We start from the raw sequence: 13,405 nt of genomic DNA on the forward strand, positions 1-13,405 counted from the left end.
GTTTTCCCCAAAGTGTGAAACAGACTGTACTTCTCACTGGCTTGCACGAGAAAAGCCTATGTCCGTCCGCCTTGCATGCTTTACGTGAAGCTTGCCGACATCCTTCTCCAAGGCATCCAAGTGCTCCACGTAGTGCAGCAGAAGGTTCCTCGCGAAAACGAAGCTCCAGAGGGACTGAATCAGCTGCCGGCCCTCCTGTGAGGACAACGTTGAGGTAACGTTTTCTACCGCGTCATCGCTGCCGCCATGGAGAAGTGGATCAGCCATCTTCCGTTTCGGTGGCGGGTCAAATGAGGCTGAGAAACCATGTGGCCAGGAACGACTTAGACGCAACCAAAAATGATGAACGCGAGGGATTAAGCTGTTTGCAGAACTGCCATAGAATAAAGAACCTGCGCTGAATGAAGAGCCAGCAAGCAACATGCGAGCAGTCGGCGCGGTCCATTCGTGCGTCGGAGGGTGGGGCAGTGTAGAGCTATGGGCGCAGCCCATTCGTGTTTCGAGGGGTGGAAGGGCAACGGGTGTGAGCCGCACGGAGATGGCTGGAAAATGAGTGCAGTGACGCGCTGCTGAGAGTATTGTCAGAGCTCAGTATGCTTGAATTAACTATCCCAAATGCTTGCGCGTTTGAACTACCGGCCGTTTTCGCCCATTGGAATACATAGAACTTTGACGGGATCACAGCATCAGTTCGAATTAACCAAAAGTTTGAATAAAGCATGTTCGAATCAACAAGAATTGACTGTAGATTGACCGCATCTGCATGCATGTCCACGCACTCTGTTTCGCTTGCACTGCGAGCGTATTTTCGCAAAGTGCCATGAGCCTTAGGCCACAGCATATGAGCTTTTGACAGTACACAAGCAAACATTGTGGCATGGCCACTATCAGAGCTGTTGAAAAAGCATCTCATTATAACTAGGGACTTCAATACCTATGACAGCGACTTGTGATGAGCCATATCAATTCATTCAAATAACTTTATTCAGTGCCTTGCGATTTGGTGGGGTGGGCCTTGGACGGCCCAGAATTGGTGCTGCAGGTCCAAGCTGAGCAACGCAGACTCCCAGCGTGCACGGAGGTTGTCACTGTTTAAGGCTGCATCGCCGTTATCCTGTATTGCAGCCGGACATTCCCACAGGATATGCTCCAGGGTGGCTCTAGAGTCTCAATGTCTGCACTTGTCCGTCGTGTATAAATCTGGGTGTATTAGGTGCATAATAGCTGGACTCGGATAGGATCAGGTCTGTAACTGCTGCCATTCTACAGACTGGTTTTTGGCTGCGGTGGCGGGAATGTACTCCTCTGCAATCTATGGTTTTCTGTAATTTCGTGAAATCTGGTCATTCGATCTTCCCACTCCCCCTCATCGGTAGTCGGTGAGGCGGGGCTAACCGAGGCTCGGTCTGTAAGTTCTCGAGCCATGCGGTGCGCCGCCTCATTGCTACTGTCTGGTAGTGTGTGAGCGGGTGTCCAGATGAGAGCGACACTTTTGTCGCGGTTATTAGCTAATTTAGGAGTCTTAGTGCCTCTGGGGAGATTCGACCGTTGGCAAAGCTTTGTATGGCCATCTGGGAATCACTGATGATTATGCCAGCTGGTGTTTGTGCTATGGCTGGCGCAGTAGCTATTTCCTCTGCAGTTTCTGCGTGTAGCGTATTGACTGTAGTGCTTGTCGTGCATTTTCCGTCGTAATTTATCACCACTGCTGTGTAGGCGCACTTGTGTCTGTATCTAGCTGCGTCTACAAATGTGGTGTCCTTGCTGTTACCAAATTTCTTCTGTATATTGTGTGCTCTGCTTTCCCGTCTATGCTGATGGTGGTAGGATGCATATTCTTGGGTATTGGACAGATGGTTATCATGTCTCTGATGTGTCTGGGCGTATCTACTTTGACACCATGTTGGGTATGATACCTTATACCTAGGCGATCCAGTATTTGCCTACCTGTTTTAGTTTTGGACAGGCGCTCGTATTGGGTGCTATTCGTTGTGCCTCGATTAGCTCATCCAGTGTATTGTGGAGACCTAGCTGCAGTAGTCTATCGTTTCTGGTGGTGATGCAAAAGTCCGATTGCTTGCTTGTAGATTTTTCTGATTAAGCAGTCTAATTTGTATTTTTCTGACGAGTACCATCGTAGGTACTGTGACGTGTACTATTCTGCTTATTACGAACGCTTGGACTAGTTGAATCAGATTGCTTTCTTTCATTCCACTATGTTTGTTGGCTATTCGTTTAAGTAGCCGCATGATTTGAGATGTTATCTTGTCTAATTTGCATATGGTCTCTCCGTTGTAGCCGTTACTTTCAAAGATGAGGCCCAATACTCTGATCTTGTCAACCTTGGGTATGGGCGTACCTTCTGCCGTAGTTAGGTGAATTTGTGGATTGTTTCGTTCCTCGTAGTTGCGTGGTTTTCGGCCATGTCGCAATGGTACATAAATGAGCTCAGATTTCTCTGCCGAACACGCCAGTCTGGTTCCTGTTAGGTATTGTTAAACTGCTTTTATTGCACGTTGTAATGTGTTTTCAACCTGTCCATCATTGCCAGCGCTCACCCAGAGGGTGATATCGTCAGCGTAGATGGTATGATTGAGGCCATCGATTTCCTGTAGCTTTGCTGGTAATCCAGTAAGAGCCAGGTTAAACAGCATCGGTGATATTACTGAGCCTTGGGGCGTACCTGTGCTTCCGATCTGTAGTTCTTCGGAGTTACGGTCTCCTACCTTAATGTGTGCTTTTCTATTGGTAAGGAAATCTCGTATATAGCTGTATACTCGCTGGCCTAGGCCTAGCTCATTTATTATGTTTAGTATTGTTTTGTGGGTAACACTGTCAAAAGCCATAGCGATGATGAAATTTTTTTATTTCTTTTGTTCTGAAGTCTTGGATGTTTCAATATCGTCATTTCTCAAGTTGCGTCGCACTGTATGTTTATCGATCTTATCAGCAAGCAATTACCCGCTTCTTCTTTTTCTTAATCCAGTACATTTCATTGTTTGGTGCTACACAAGCATGAACATATCCCATGCCTTTTTAATGTGCTTTTGGCCGTTCCATTTCCATTCCAGTGAACTTGCCAGTATCTAGCATCAACAAGTTTATAGACCAAAGCTTCATGGCATTAGCCAGGCAGCATGCGTGGGTGACCGTCTCAGTGCACGCTTTCTGCTACTCACCAAACATCTGTGACAACCCCGATGTTGTCAGAAATCTTCTCGCAGAAGTGCTTGCTGTACACCCAAGTTGTAGCCGTTGGCTGCTTGCCGATTCTAAGTTTCACCATCTAAGCTCCACGCAGCTTCTTGTCCTGCGGGTACATGTGAAGGCAGACACAGGGCTCCATTGTGTACGTCCCAAACTGCGGCACTGAGCAGTAGCCTGCCATGCTGGACACCTTCAAAGGAAGCCACTACCTATTATAGCACTTTGAAGTGTTGTCATGGGCACACCCGAAGCAGAAAAGAGTTTCCATTTATTCAGAACCACACCACAGGTAGAAATTTAAACTTTCGTTTTCCGCTTGCTTCGGTGCTTCCAAAGCAGCCGACGTGGCTGCTGTGCCCACGTGATTCCTCACACCACATCACGCCGACGGCGGCGCCAGCATTTCCAGTGTTGGAGTGTTTCCAGTGTTGGATTTCCAGTGTTGAACGTTCGCAATAGAGAACACAAAAAATGACTAAATAGGATTGCACTCATTTTTGACGGCTCATACGTTCCCGGAAAACATTCTTTTGGCGCCAATGTTCAGTACGTCCCGAAACTGCGATCGTATGATACATTTTCTGGCCACTATGTCCCATGCAAACAAGAAAATGCGCAAGGTACGTGCGATCGGAAACAGTATATAGCTGCCCACTGCGGCAGCTGCACCCTAATACTCGCCTGCCCGTCTCATGTGAAAACACCGGTGCACACTCAGTTTCTCATTTCAGTACCAGCAGATCTTCTCTGGGGTCGGCACACGCGGCATTCACAACTATTGCCACCAATCCTATTACAATAAGCATCTTCGCCTATCTGTCTCACAGCGCTTGGTGCCATCGGAAGCGTAGTGCACGCTTTTTTTTAACAGGTGGTCACCAAAACTTGCCGCGGCTCCCTGCTGCAGTATGTGATCATATACGTTTTCTGGCCACTAGATCCCATGTGAACAAGAAAAGGCGCGAGGCGCATGCAATTGAGAATGGTATATTAGTGGTGAGAAGTTGGAGTGGCGCCCTCTCTCGAGTGACGTGGCCAGGACGGTGCTCGCTCTGGCTCGCTTGGCTGCCGCGTGTGCTCGCTACCTTCCTGCATGCTAGGTGTATTAGTGTATTGAGCCACTCTTATTGAAGGATATGTCGGCTTCTTTCTGCTGTCATTCCCAAACCGCAGTTTTTTCTTCAAAACCGCGTGAGCCGAGGTAATTTGTATCTTGGATATCGCAAGCAGTGTAATGTTGAAGGGGTCTTCTGGTTTCGCATTGCATATATGCGCCATGTCTGTCTATAAATTTTGCGTAAATAGATTTTCTGCAAATTCAACACGCAAAATTGTGTGTGATGCTCCGTTAAACACTTTAAATTCCCATAAATTTCCTTAGCTATGAGAGACATTGCATTTTTCATAGAAGAAAAATGTTGCGCTATGGTGTCAAAATTACAAATACGTGTCAGGACACTAACTAGCAAAGCTTTCGTCATGATTCTTATTATTCTGGTGAGTTGTTATTGTCAAATATGCCCCCTTTATTAATGCGTAAAAGGAAGAGTTAAGTGTGTTTTGCCTGAAACAGTTTGCAACTATACTTTCACCGTTCTCTAAAACAGGCGCCCAGGAAACACATTGCTCATGGCTTTTAAAACGATGGCGTGTCATGTATAATATGTATATGCTTTACGAATATCATGACAGCAATCACCTGAAAGAAAAGTTTCGTAATTAAGATCGAGAGCCAGTCAACTGGCGCTATGTATATCCTACCACTGTGGCTTTCATAGTGACCTTCAGTAGCCTTTACCGACAATATGGCATATGCCTCATACAACGGCAGGAACCGACTGTCGTTATGGTGGGACACGCATTGTTCTCGAAGAAGATCTGTTGTTCACTGCATCATCGAATTGAAACCATGATGCAGTTTTTTACAGCACCAATTGCAACGCCTAAGGTATACCTGAGGACCTATAGCACAGATTAGGCTGCCTTGATAAGGAATATTGAAACACTTTCTGCCTCACCACATCTTGATCTGTGTGCAAACAGAACTATTCGCTTCGTCAGTAAGTAAAAGGAAACCTCGTATACCCGCCTCGTAAGGAAGACACCACAAGCCTCACATGAATTCACTTGATTTTTGACCTCCGCCTGGGAATAAGGATATCTTCAACACTACTAATGAATAAGGCTTCTGCTTCTTTCTGGCTGCAGCCATGCGGTCCAAAAGGCATATTCCACTCAAACATTTAGGCCGAGCAGCCTGTGTCAGTTTGCCAGACATGTTCGTCATGTCTGTTCCTCAATAAAAAATAACCAGTAAATTGCTCAAGTGTTGAACGTGCAGCACAGAAAAGGGAATAAATATTGGTACATTCCTTTCCATATGCTGTAAACAGCTGTAAGCTTCAATTACCTTTACTTCGAATTATCGCTGCCTAAAATTAACGGTCAAGAATGACCTAATTTTGAGAAGCAGGTAAAGAAGCAATTGATGCTGGTAGAACCTAAAATTCAGTGTTAAATTGTCGTGTTACTGCCAAGCATTACTGTGAAGAAATGCAAGATTCGATATTATACCATGAACTACTCGTCATGAGCAAACATGTTCTAGCGGATTAAAATCAAGGTAAATCTTGTGGAAGTCATATATAGCCAGCATTCGTGAGATGCTTGTTGCATCACGGCAGGCATGATATCCTAACTGGATTCTTATGTACTGTTTTTGCAATTATGATTTTATTATTCACATGAGCTACTACTGTAAAGTGTAGATCCATGCATGAAAAATTCGCAATGGGCTGGTCTGAGCTTCTTCGGCTGGCACTGTACCGTTGCCTGTGAGAGATGTATTGTCTTCTAGGAAATAAGCTCATTCAATTATTTTTTGTGAAAGAAGATATTGTAAGGATATATTTGAGATGACCGTCATAGGTATGCAAGCATAGGGAACTTGGCCGAACAAATGGAAACACTGCAGAATGCATCCGGACACCGCCTGAACTTCAGCAGACGACAGGCTCAAGTCCGTGCCCTGATGTCACGCAAGTGGCATTCGCAAGCACCCCTGTAGGTCGTTCTCGGGGCTAATAGCTGCCTGTCTTGTGTGAAAATGACGGCACGCACAGTTTCTCATTTCGATACCAGCAAATGTCCGCCTGGGTCCTCGCATGCCGCATTCACACCTATTGCTGCCAACCTTTTGCGATAAGCATCTTCACCTGTTTTACAAGCGCGTGGTGCGTAGTGCCATTGGTAGCATACTGCAGGATTTTAGTAGCCGATAATTCGAATGCGCCATCGTTCCCTGCTGCAGGTGGTGCGACGTTGGCATCACGTGTCGCTTAGGTGGCATCCAGAGTCGCCCACCACCTTCATTTCATTAAATTTTCCCATCACCATCTTAAAACACCACGCAATTGGAAAGCAACAAAACATATCTTGAGCTGCTGGAGCACCACCAGATCCATGCGTGTTGGCGTCTCGTGCCTCAACAATCCGCGTGACACTGCGCATTAAGTAGATGTCAACAGTAGTTGAGCCTGTCAATTTGTTTAGTTACTTCGGATCTTGCATTTTTCCGGTTGGTGCACGTTTTCTCTCTTTACGTGTGAATAAGGTTCTGCTGTATATGTGCACTGCATCGCCAGTGCAGCCATTCCACTGCTGCCACTGCTCGTCTCTGCCACGAGACCTTGACGCACGGTTATGCAGTGCAACAACTTCCTGTTCTGCCCCTCTCGCCAGCAGCCCACATCCTTGCTTGAATTGAAACCTGTCTAGTGGTCTGCGCAATGCTAATGCATTATAAAACTGTACACACAGCTTTCCAGGATTAATATTAATATTTTCTTTCCTCTCTGTTTTCTAACTGGCCATTGTGCAGCTGTGTTCTTGAATATTTATGTGTGAAAAATAAATTGCTTTAATATTCCATTCAAGCCTTGTTCTCACATCTGGTGATTAATGTATTTATGGTATGTGCTTGACAAGTGTTATATAATGTTTTGTTTGGTTTTGTATACATTTGAATTTAAAATTTACCTTTATTTTTCAGCAACATTATGCGTGCTGAACCCACAAACGCAGATGCCATGTATGTAAGAGGTTTGTGCTTCTACTATGAGGACAACATTGAGAAAGCTCTCCAGCACTTCCAGCAAGTTTTGAGACTAGCACCAGACCATCCCAAGGCGTCTGCAGCATACAAGGTGTGTACTTCTTTGTTTCAAAAGCACCTTCCACAGCCGAATGTGCCGAACACGAATTTTTTTCTTTTTGTGAGTACATTACGCGCATTGAAAGAGTTTCTTCCGTATGAGTAATGAATAATATCGTTAATATCGGCAAGTCTGTGGAAATAATGCAACCATGTCCACTTTGAGGGGACAGAAACAAAGATTGGTGTGCTTAGCTGCCAGTGACATAGAAACACATGGCAGGTATGCTGCGGAAACTGCGGCATTTGTCTTCACTACTTACTAATACGGCACGTTTCCGCTAAGTGTGGGCGAATATCTTAGCTGTGTTACAAGCGTCGGCGTATGAATAGGGTGCACTTCTAACGTATCAGTGTAAACGTGGCTATTATTGTTGCCGCTCGCGATTTGTTGCGTGCCCACGAGTGCAGACGAGAAGAATCAAAAGGCATCTTTTTTGTTGTTGTTGTTGACCACAGCCATTATGAAGCCTACAACCAATAAAGCCAAGGAAAGTTTGGTTGTCGCTTTTTTTTTTTTTTTCATGGAAGTGTGGAAAGTGATGAAAGGAATAAAATGGGGCATCTGTTTAAGAATGTTTGGTGCATGCAGACCGCTTGGTATGTCTTGAAGAGTCATTCGCGTAGCATTCGACAGCATTCGACAGATCGTAAACGCGATCATCATTAGCTAGACTTCGCACACGACACATCGCTGCAGCAAGTTCGGGTTGCGATCATTACATGGGAAAAAAAAAAATCTAATTTTGACGACAAAATTCAGGGGTGCGATCATTACGTGAGTGCGATCATTATGCATGTAAATATGGTATTTTGATGCGAAAGTGTGAGATGGCACATTGAGCGAAAAAGCAGCAGCATCTGTAGAAGCGAAACTTCTCAGTGGCTGCAATGTCACGTCACGAGAGCACGGGGCACGCTCTTGATGGTGGCTCGTGCTTGTTTGTTGTTATTAAAAAGTATGCTGCTTTTGTTTTTCTTTCTCTCTCCAGCGAATGCACCATGATTTGTAGATTAGAGAAATAACAAATGAAAAAAAATTTTTTTACATTTTTGTCTCCAAGACCCAGATTGCGTCCTTATGAAAGGTTCATGAACATAATTATGATATGCAAATGTGCCTGTTTTGCAATTCATTGTTCTAAACTTCTTTTTAATGATTGTGAGAATCCCCAGTCTAAGCACTGGAGAGCTTATGGACAGTTTTAGCAGAGTGGTTACGGTCCGCTCCGCTCAGACCGGCATATCCTGACAATGTGTTACTAGTAACAGAATGTTTGAAGTTCTTAAAATGATATGCTGCCCTGGATCATGTTAATTCTGTTTCTTCTTGCTTTTCTAGAAAGCACGTCTACTAAAGTCAAAGAAGGATGAAGGCAACGAGGCATTTAACAAAGGGAACTTCCAAGAGGCATTTAACGTCTACACAAGTGCTTTAGAAGTGGATCCAAACAACAAACTTGCAAATTCAAAATTGTACTTCAACCGTGCCACTGTCTGCTCAAAGGTATGTTATGTGTCGTCCACAGCTAGTACTGACTGTTATGGCTGGAAAACAGGAGAGCCGCCATGCGTGGTTTAAATTTAAACCAACTTCAACAGACTTGCAACCTTATGGCACTCTACGAGTTGCTTCAATCTACATAAATGATATCTTTTGCAGCATTTGGTCTGCCATTCCTTTAATCTGAAAAAAAGGCAATTATGGTAATGATAGAATCTATACGTGTTTTCTTAGGCCGTTTTGCTGTTTTAATATTTCATATAATTTATATATCTTTATTTATTTACATACTCTCAAGGCCCGAGGGCATTACAGAGAGGAGTGGCGCATACATACAGTGCAGTCCACTTATAACGATATCAAGAAGAATGAAAAATCCCATCGTTATAACTGGTCATTGCTTTATCTGGACTGCCGTAAAAAAAAAGCTGCTGAACATACCTTTGTAGCTCCAAAACCAAATTTACCACTTGCAATGAAAGTCGACATTGTAGAAAGTAGGCTGTAAAAAATAAAACATTTATTTATATCTCTGAACAGAGTGTCAAGCATTAGGTGCACTGAAATAGTCCGAAATCTGCACTTGCTTTTGTGAAAGTTTCAGGTTCACAACTGCGTTGTGCATCGCGTCCAACTGCTGCGCAAACACCGGTGGCTATAATTTAGTCTGCACAAAATCAATGAGCGACGCGGTTGACAACAGTGCACTTTGGGTAAAACATCGGGGTCGGTATCGAACACTGGCCGTTGTCAATCTCGTCGTCACTGCCACTGCTGTTGTCCCCTCCGTCGCACACTGCCACCGTCTGTCGTGACAATGATTGCTCCGTCGGAAATTTTTCGCAGAACGAGGCCGTGCACTCTATTGAACTCCTCCATCGAAGCACCGCTTACCGTATTTATTCGCGTATAACCCGCACCAAAATGTGAAAAAACGCGTTTAAAAAGTGGGGGTGCGGGTTATCTGCGAATTTTTTCCTCGGGGGGGGGGGGGGGGGGGGGTCGGCTTCACCGCAATGTGCGGCGGCCTCCCCGTGTAGTCCGCCATCCCCATCGTCATCGACGCTTGTCAAGCCGATGAAGGGCCAACAAAAGGCCAGCATTGTTGAGCCTCGCGTTAGGCGCTGTTTAGTGTACTTACCCCAGTTTGCACTGTTTGCCTGCTTTGTTTTGGCATCATGAGTGCGACTCGACGGCAGTGTTTCACAGCGAAAGAGAAGCTAAAGATTATAGCCGCTGCCGAAGAAATCGGCAACAGAGCTGCTGCAAGACAGCATGACGTCGACGAGTCGTGCATTTGCGACTGGAGGAAGAAAAAAGAGAGTCTCGAAGCAACGAACCGGAACAGGCGAGCGTTTCGGGGTTCGAAGACTGGCGCGTACCCCCACCTCGAGACGCAGCTTGCGAAGTTCATTGAGGAGCAGAGAAGTCGTGGCCACGCTGTTTCGACTGAGATGGCGCAAATGGAAGCCCTGAAGTTGGCCCGGGAATTGAACATTCCACGTGAGTTTCGTGCAAGCCGTGGATGGCTTCAGCGCTTCATGCGAAGACATGGATTTTCTATGCGGCGGCGAACAACCATGTGCCAGCGGCTTCCTGAAGCCTACGAGGAAAAGTTGTTGAACTTTCAACGATATGTGATCGCACTTCGGAAGGAGCACAGCTATTTGCTGTCTCAGGTGGGAAATGCTGATCAAACACCTGTGTACTTTGAGATGCCGATGGACACGACCATGGAAAAAAAGGACTCCAAATCAGTCAGCGTGCTGACCGGCGGAAATGCCAAGCTGCGCTGCACAGTCATGCTATGCGCTTTGGCTGACTGCACGAAACTGCGCCCGTATGTGATTTTCAAACGCAAGACGCTACCTAGCATTCCACTGCCCCCAGGAATCGTTGTGCGTGCGGAAGAAAATTCGTGGATGAACAGTGGCCTAGTCGGTGACTGGCTTCGAGTAATCTGGGAGCGAAGACCACTGGCAGCTTGCTGGCACGCCGGTCGATGCTCGTACTAGATTCCTTCAGAGGCCACTGCACTGATGCGGTGAAGGCTCGCCTTGCCGAGACCAGCACCGACCTCGTCATAATACCTGGCGGCATGACGTCCATGCTACAGCCACTCGACGTGTGCCTGAACAAGCCGTTCAAGGCACACGTGAAGCGGCTGTATGCCCAGTGGATGGCCGACGGCATTTACGCCCTCACACCGACGGGACGCGTGCGAAGGCCTGATATTCCATTGCTGTGCCAGTGGATCGTGGATGCGTGGAAAGCGATACCGGCCGATTTGGTGCGCAAAAGCTTTAAAAAATGTGCGATCAGTAATAGTCTGGATGGTTCCGAGGACGACTACGTCTTTGAGAGTGGCGATGAAGCCTCGGATGGCAGTAGTGAGAGCGGCGACGATTAAGAATCGGATAACCAGTGACGTGGTGGCGGTCGTTTGAATAAATGTTCTGAAAACGAAATGATCACTGAGTGTGAGTTGCATCTTTCTAGCGCTCATTTTTTTTTTTTCAGGTAAACGTGCGGGTTATACGCGAGCTTTTTTTTTTTTTTTCCGCCGAGTTCAAAGTTAGGGGTGCGGGTTATACGCAGGGGCGGGTTATACGCGGGTAAATACGGTATTTTATCGCTAGTAGTGACATAATCCCAGAGTTCGGTAATGTCAGCGGCTTCTACCGTGTTAGTTTCACAGATGGGGGGTTTCGCGCTGGCGCACAAAGCCCGCCTTTTCCATTGTTCGGCATGGCCTTCATGGTTGTGGCGCTCCCGGTTTTCAAAACCGTTAAAGGGAAGCTGAAGAGTCTGTCGAATTCAATAAGACGCTCATATACAGATGCGGGAACCTTATAAACCATGTAGGTAAAATGTGTTTTTTTTTTTTTTTTTCAATTAGGAGTGACATAATCGTCGGTTGAAATTGCGCTGTAGCTCCGCCCCCCGTCGAATGCCAAGCGCTGCTGCTGACGCTGACAATGCGAGCGGAGACCGGAAACTGCGGTGTTGTGACGTCAACACTAGTGTTCCGTTCCTTCGCAGCCTCCGCGACCGTGCCTGACCGTGCTTGTTTCTGCGTGCGTGCCATCGTAATCTGCTTCGATCGACCCTGCATTCCTTTGTTGGTGCGTCTGCGTGTATGTAGAGTGGTAGTCAACGTGCGCAGCATCAGCTGAAGTGGTGGGCCGATCATGCCGGCTTTCTGTGCAGCCTACGGTTGCACGAACACCAGCGGCCGCGACGATGTTGTCTTCCATTACTTCCCACAAGCGCGAAAAGATCGGAGCAACGAAAACAAAGACGGCACGAGTGCGGACTGACTGATGATAACTGGTGTTGGAAGGCCTTATGAATACACTCGCCCAAACCTGGATTTTGATTTACTGCGAGCTCCTTCGTGTTAGCACGCTAAACGGAAGGTGCATGTTTATCTCCCGCCCTTGACGCAGGTTTCGTCGCAAAGCGCCACGAATTTTTTCGTTGCACGTATGTTGTAAAACAGCCTGCATGCAGCTACCATAACGCAGTGCAAATGTAGAGCTTGCATGTGCTGGAAAGCTGGCGCACGCCAGGACGCTATGCTCCCCCCTTCTCTCGCGCACAGCGAGAAACCGACCGTCTCACGTAGCCGACGGAATTCGCCGCCTTTACGACTTCGGTTACGAGTAGTGTGCGGATGGCGCACAGATGAAGGTCACTACACGTACTGCATGAACCGGGAAGCTTTTCACGCGTTTAAACCGTCTTTGTAGATTGCCGACAGCTTTGGACAGCGCACAAATGCCGACGATCGCATCCCTGCTTACGTTCCACGAGGAGGCATGCAGGAACACAACACTACAGTTGTTTGACTGGGAACGAGCTCACTAGATTGGCGAAAGATCGGCGAGATCACTAGATCGCTTTGCAAAAAACATACTCACCAAAGAGCATTTCCAACACGAGGAGATCCCAAGACTTCGCTTTCGTTCGCGTCGAAAGCACTGCTCGCACCAGCATCGTTTGCTTCTTTGAGAGGCCGGCTCTTCGCAATCGGCTCGTACATGTAGGGAGTAACGCCGAACTCCTCAGAAAAACGCAGTCTCTCTAAATTTTCCATTACCGTCTCAGAAAAACAGCACCGAACTACCTGGCACCGCGCTTCATGTGTAGTGGCAGCGGTCGGTTCGGACGAACACTAGTGTTGACGTCACGAGGCGCCCGACCAATCACAGGTGGAAACGAGACGCGCGAGCTGGGCGTGAAATAAAATATATTTGCGCTTTCTTTCGCTCAATTTCGATACGATATTCGAATTCGGAGGGTTGAAAACCATTATGTGCAGATGTTCACTCATTTTTTCTGGAAAACCTTTCAGCTTCCCTTTAATATCATCAACTGCGCGAGCTCGTACTTTGAGTCTTGCAAAATTTGCAGCTTCGTCTCAAGCGACACAGTTTTGCACTTTGTCAGTGCGCCTGCTGTTGCTTCCGCAGCACATT

General features: G+C 46.6%; 1 protein-coding gene across 4 annotated transcripts in view; it reads left to right on the forward strand.

Moving 5' to 3' along the window:
- LOC142566249 (dnaJ homolog subfamily C member 7-like) overlaps positions 1-13,405 on the forward strand; it is a 134,389-nt gene that overhangs the window by 87,559 nt on the left and 33,425 nt on the right. For all 4 annotated transcript variants that reach the window (XM_075677108.1, XM_075677092.1, XM_075677116.1 and 1 more), the window contains exons 5-6: positions 7,259-7,412; positions 8,763-8,927. In XM_075677108.1, the coding sequence (XP_075533223.1) occupies positions 7,259-7,412; positions 8,763-8,927 (319 nt within the window). The remainder of the gene's footprint in view (positions 1-7,258; positions 7,413-8,762; positions 8,928-13,405) is intronic.

The sequence above is a fragment of the Dermacentor variabilis genome, chromosome 1 (genome assembly GCF_050947875.1).
Source record: "Dermacentor variabilis isolate Ectoservices chromosome 1, ASM5094787v1, whole genome shotgun sequence".
Lineage (NCBI taxonomy): Eukaryota > Metazoa > Arthropoda > Arachnida > Ixodida > Ixodidae > Dermacentor > Dermacentor variabilis.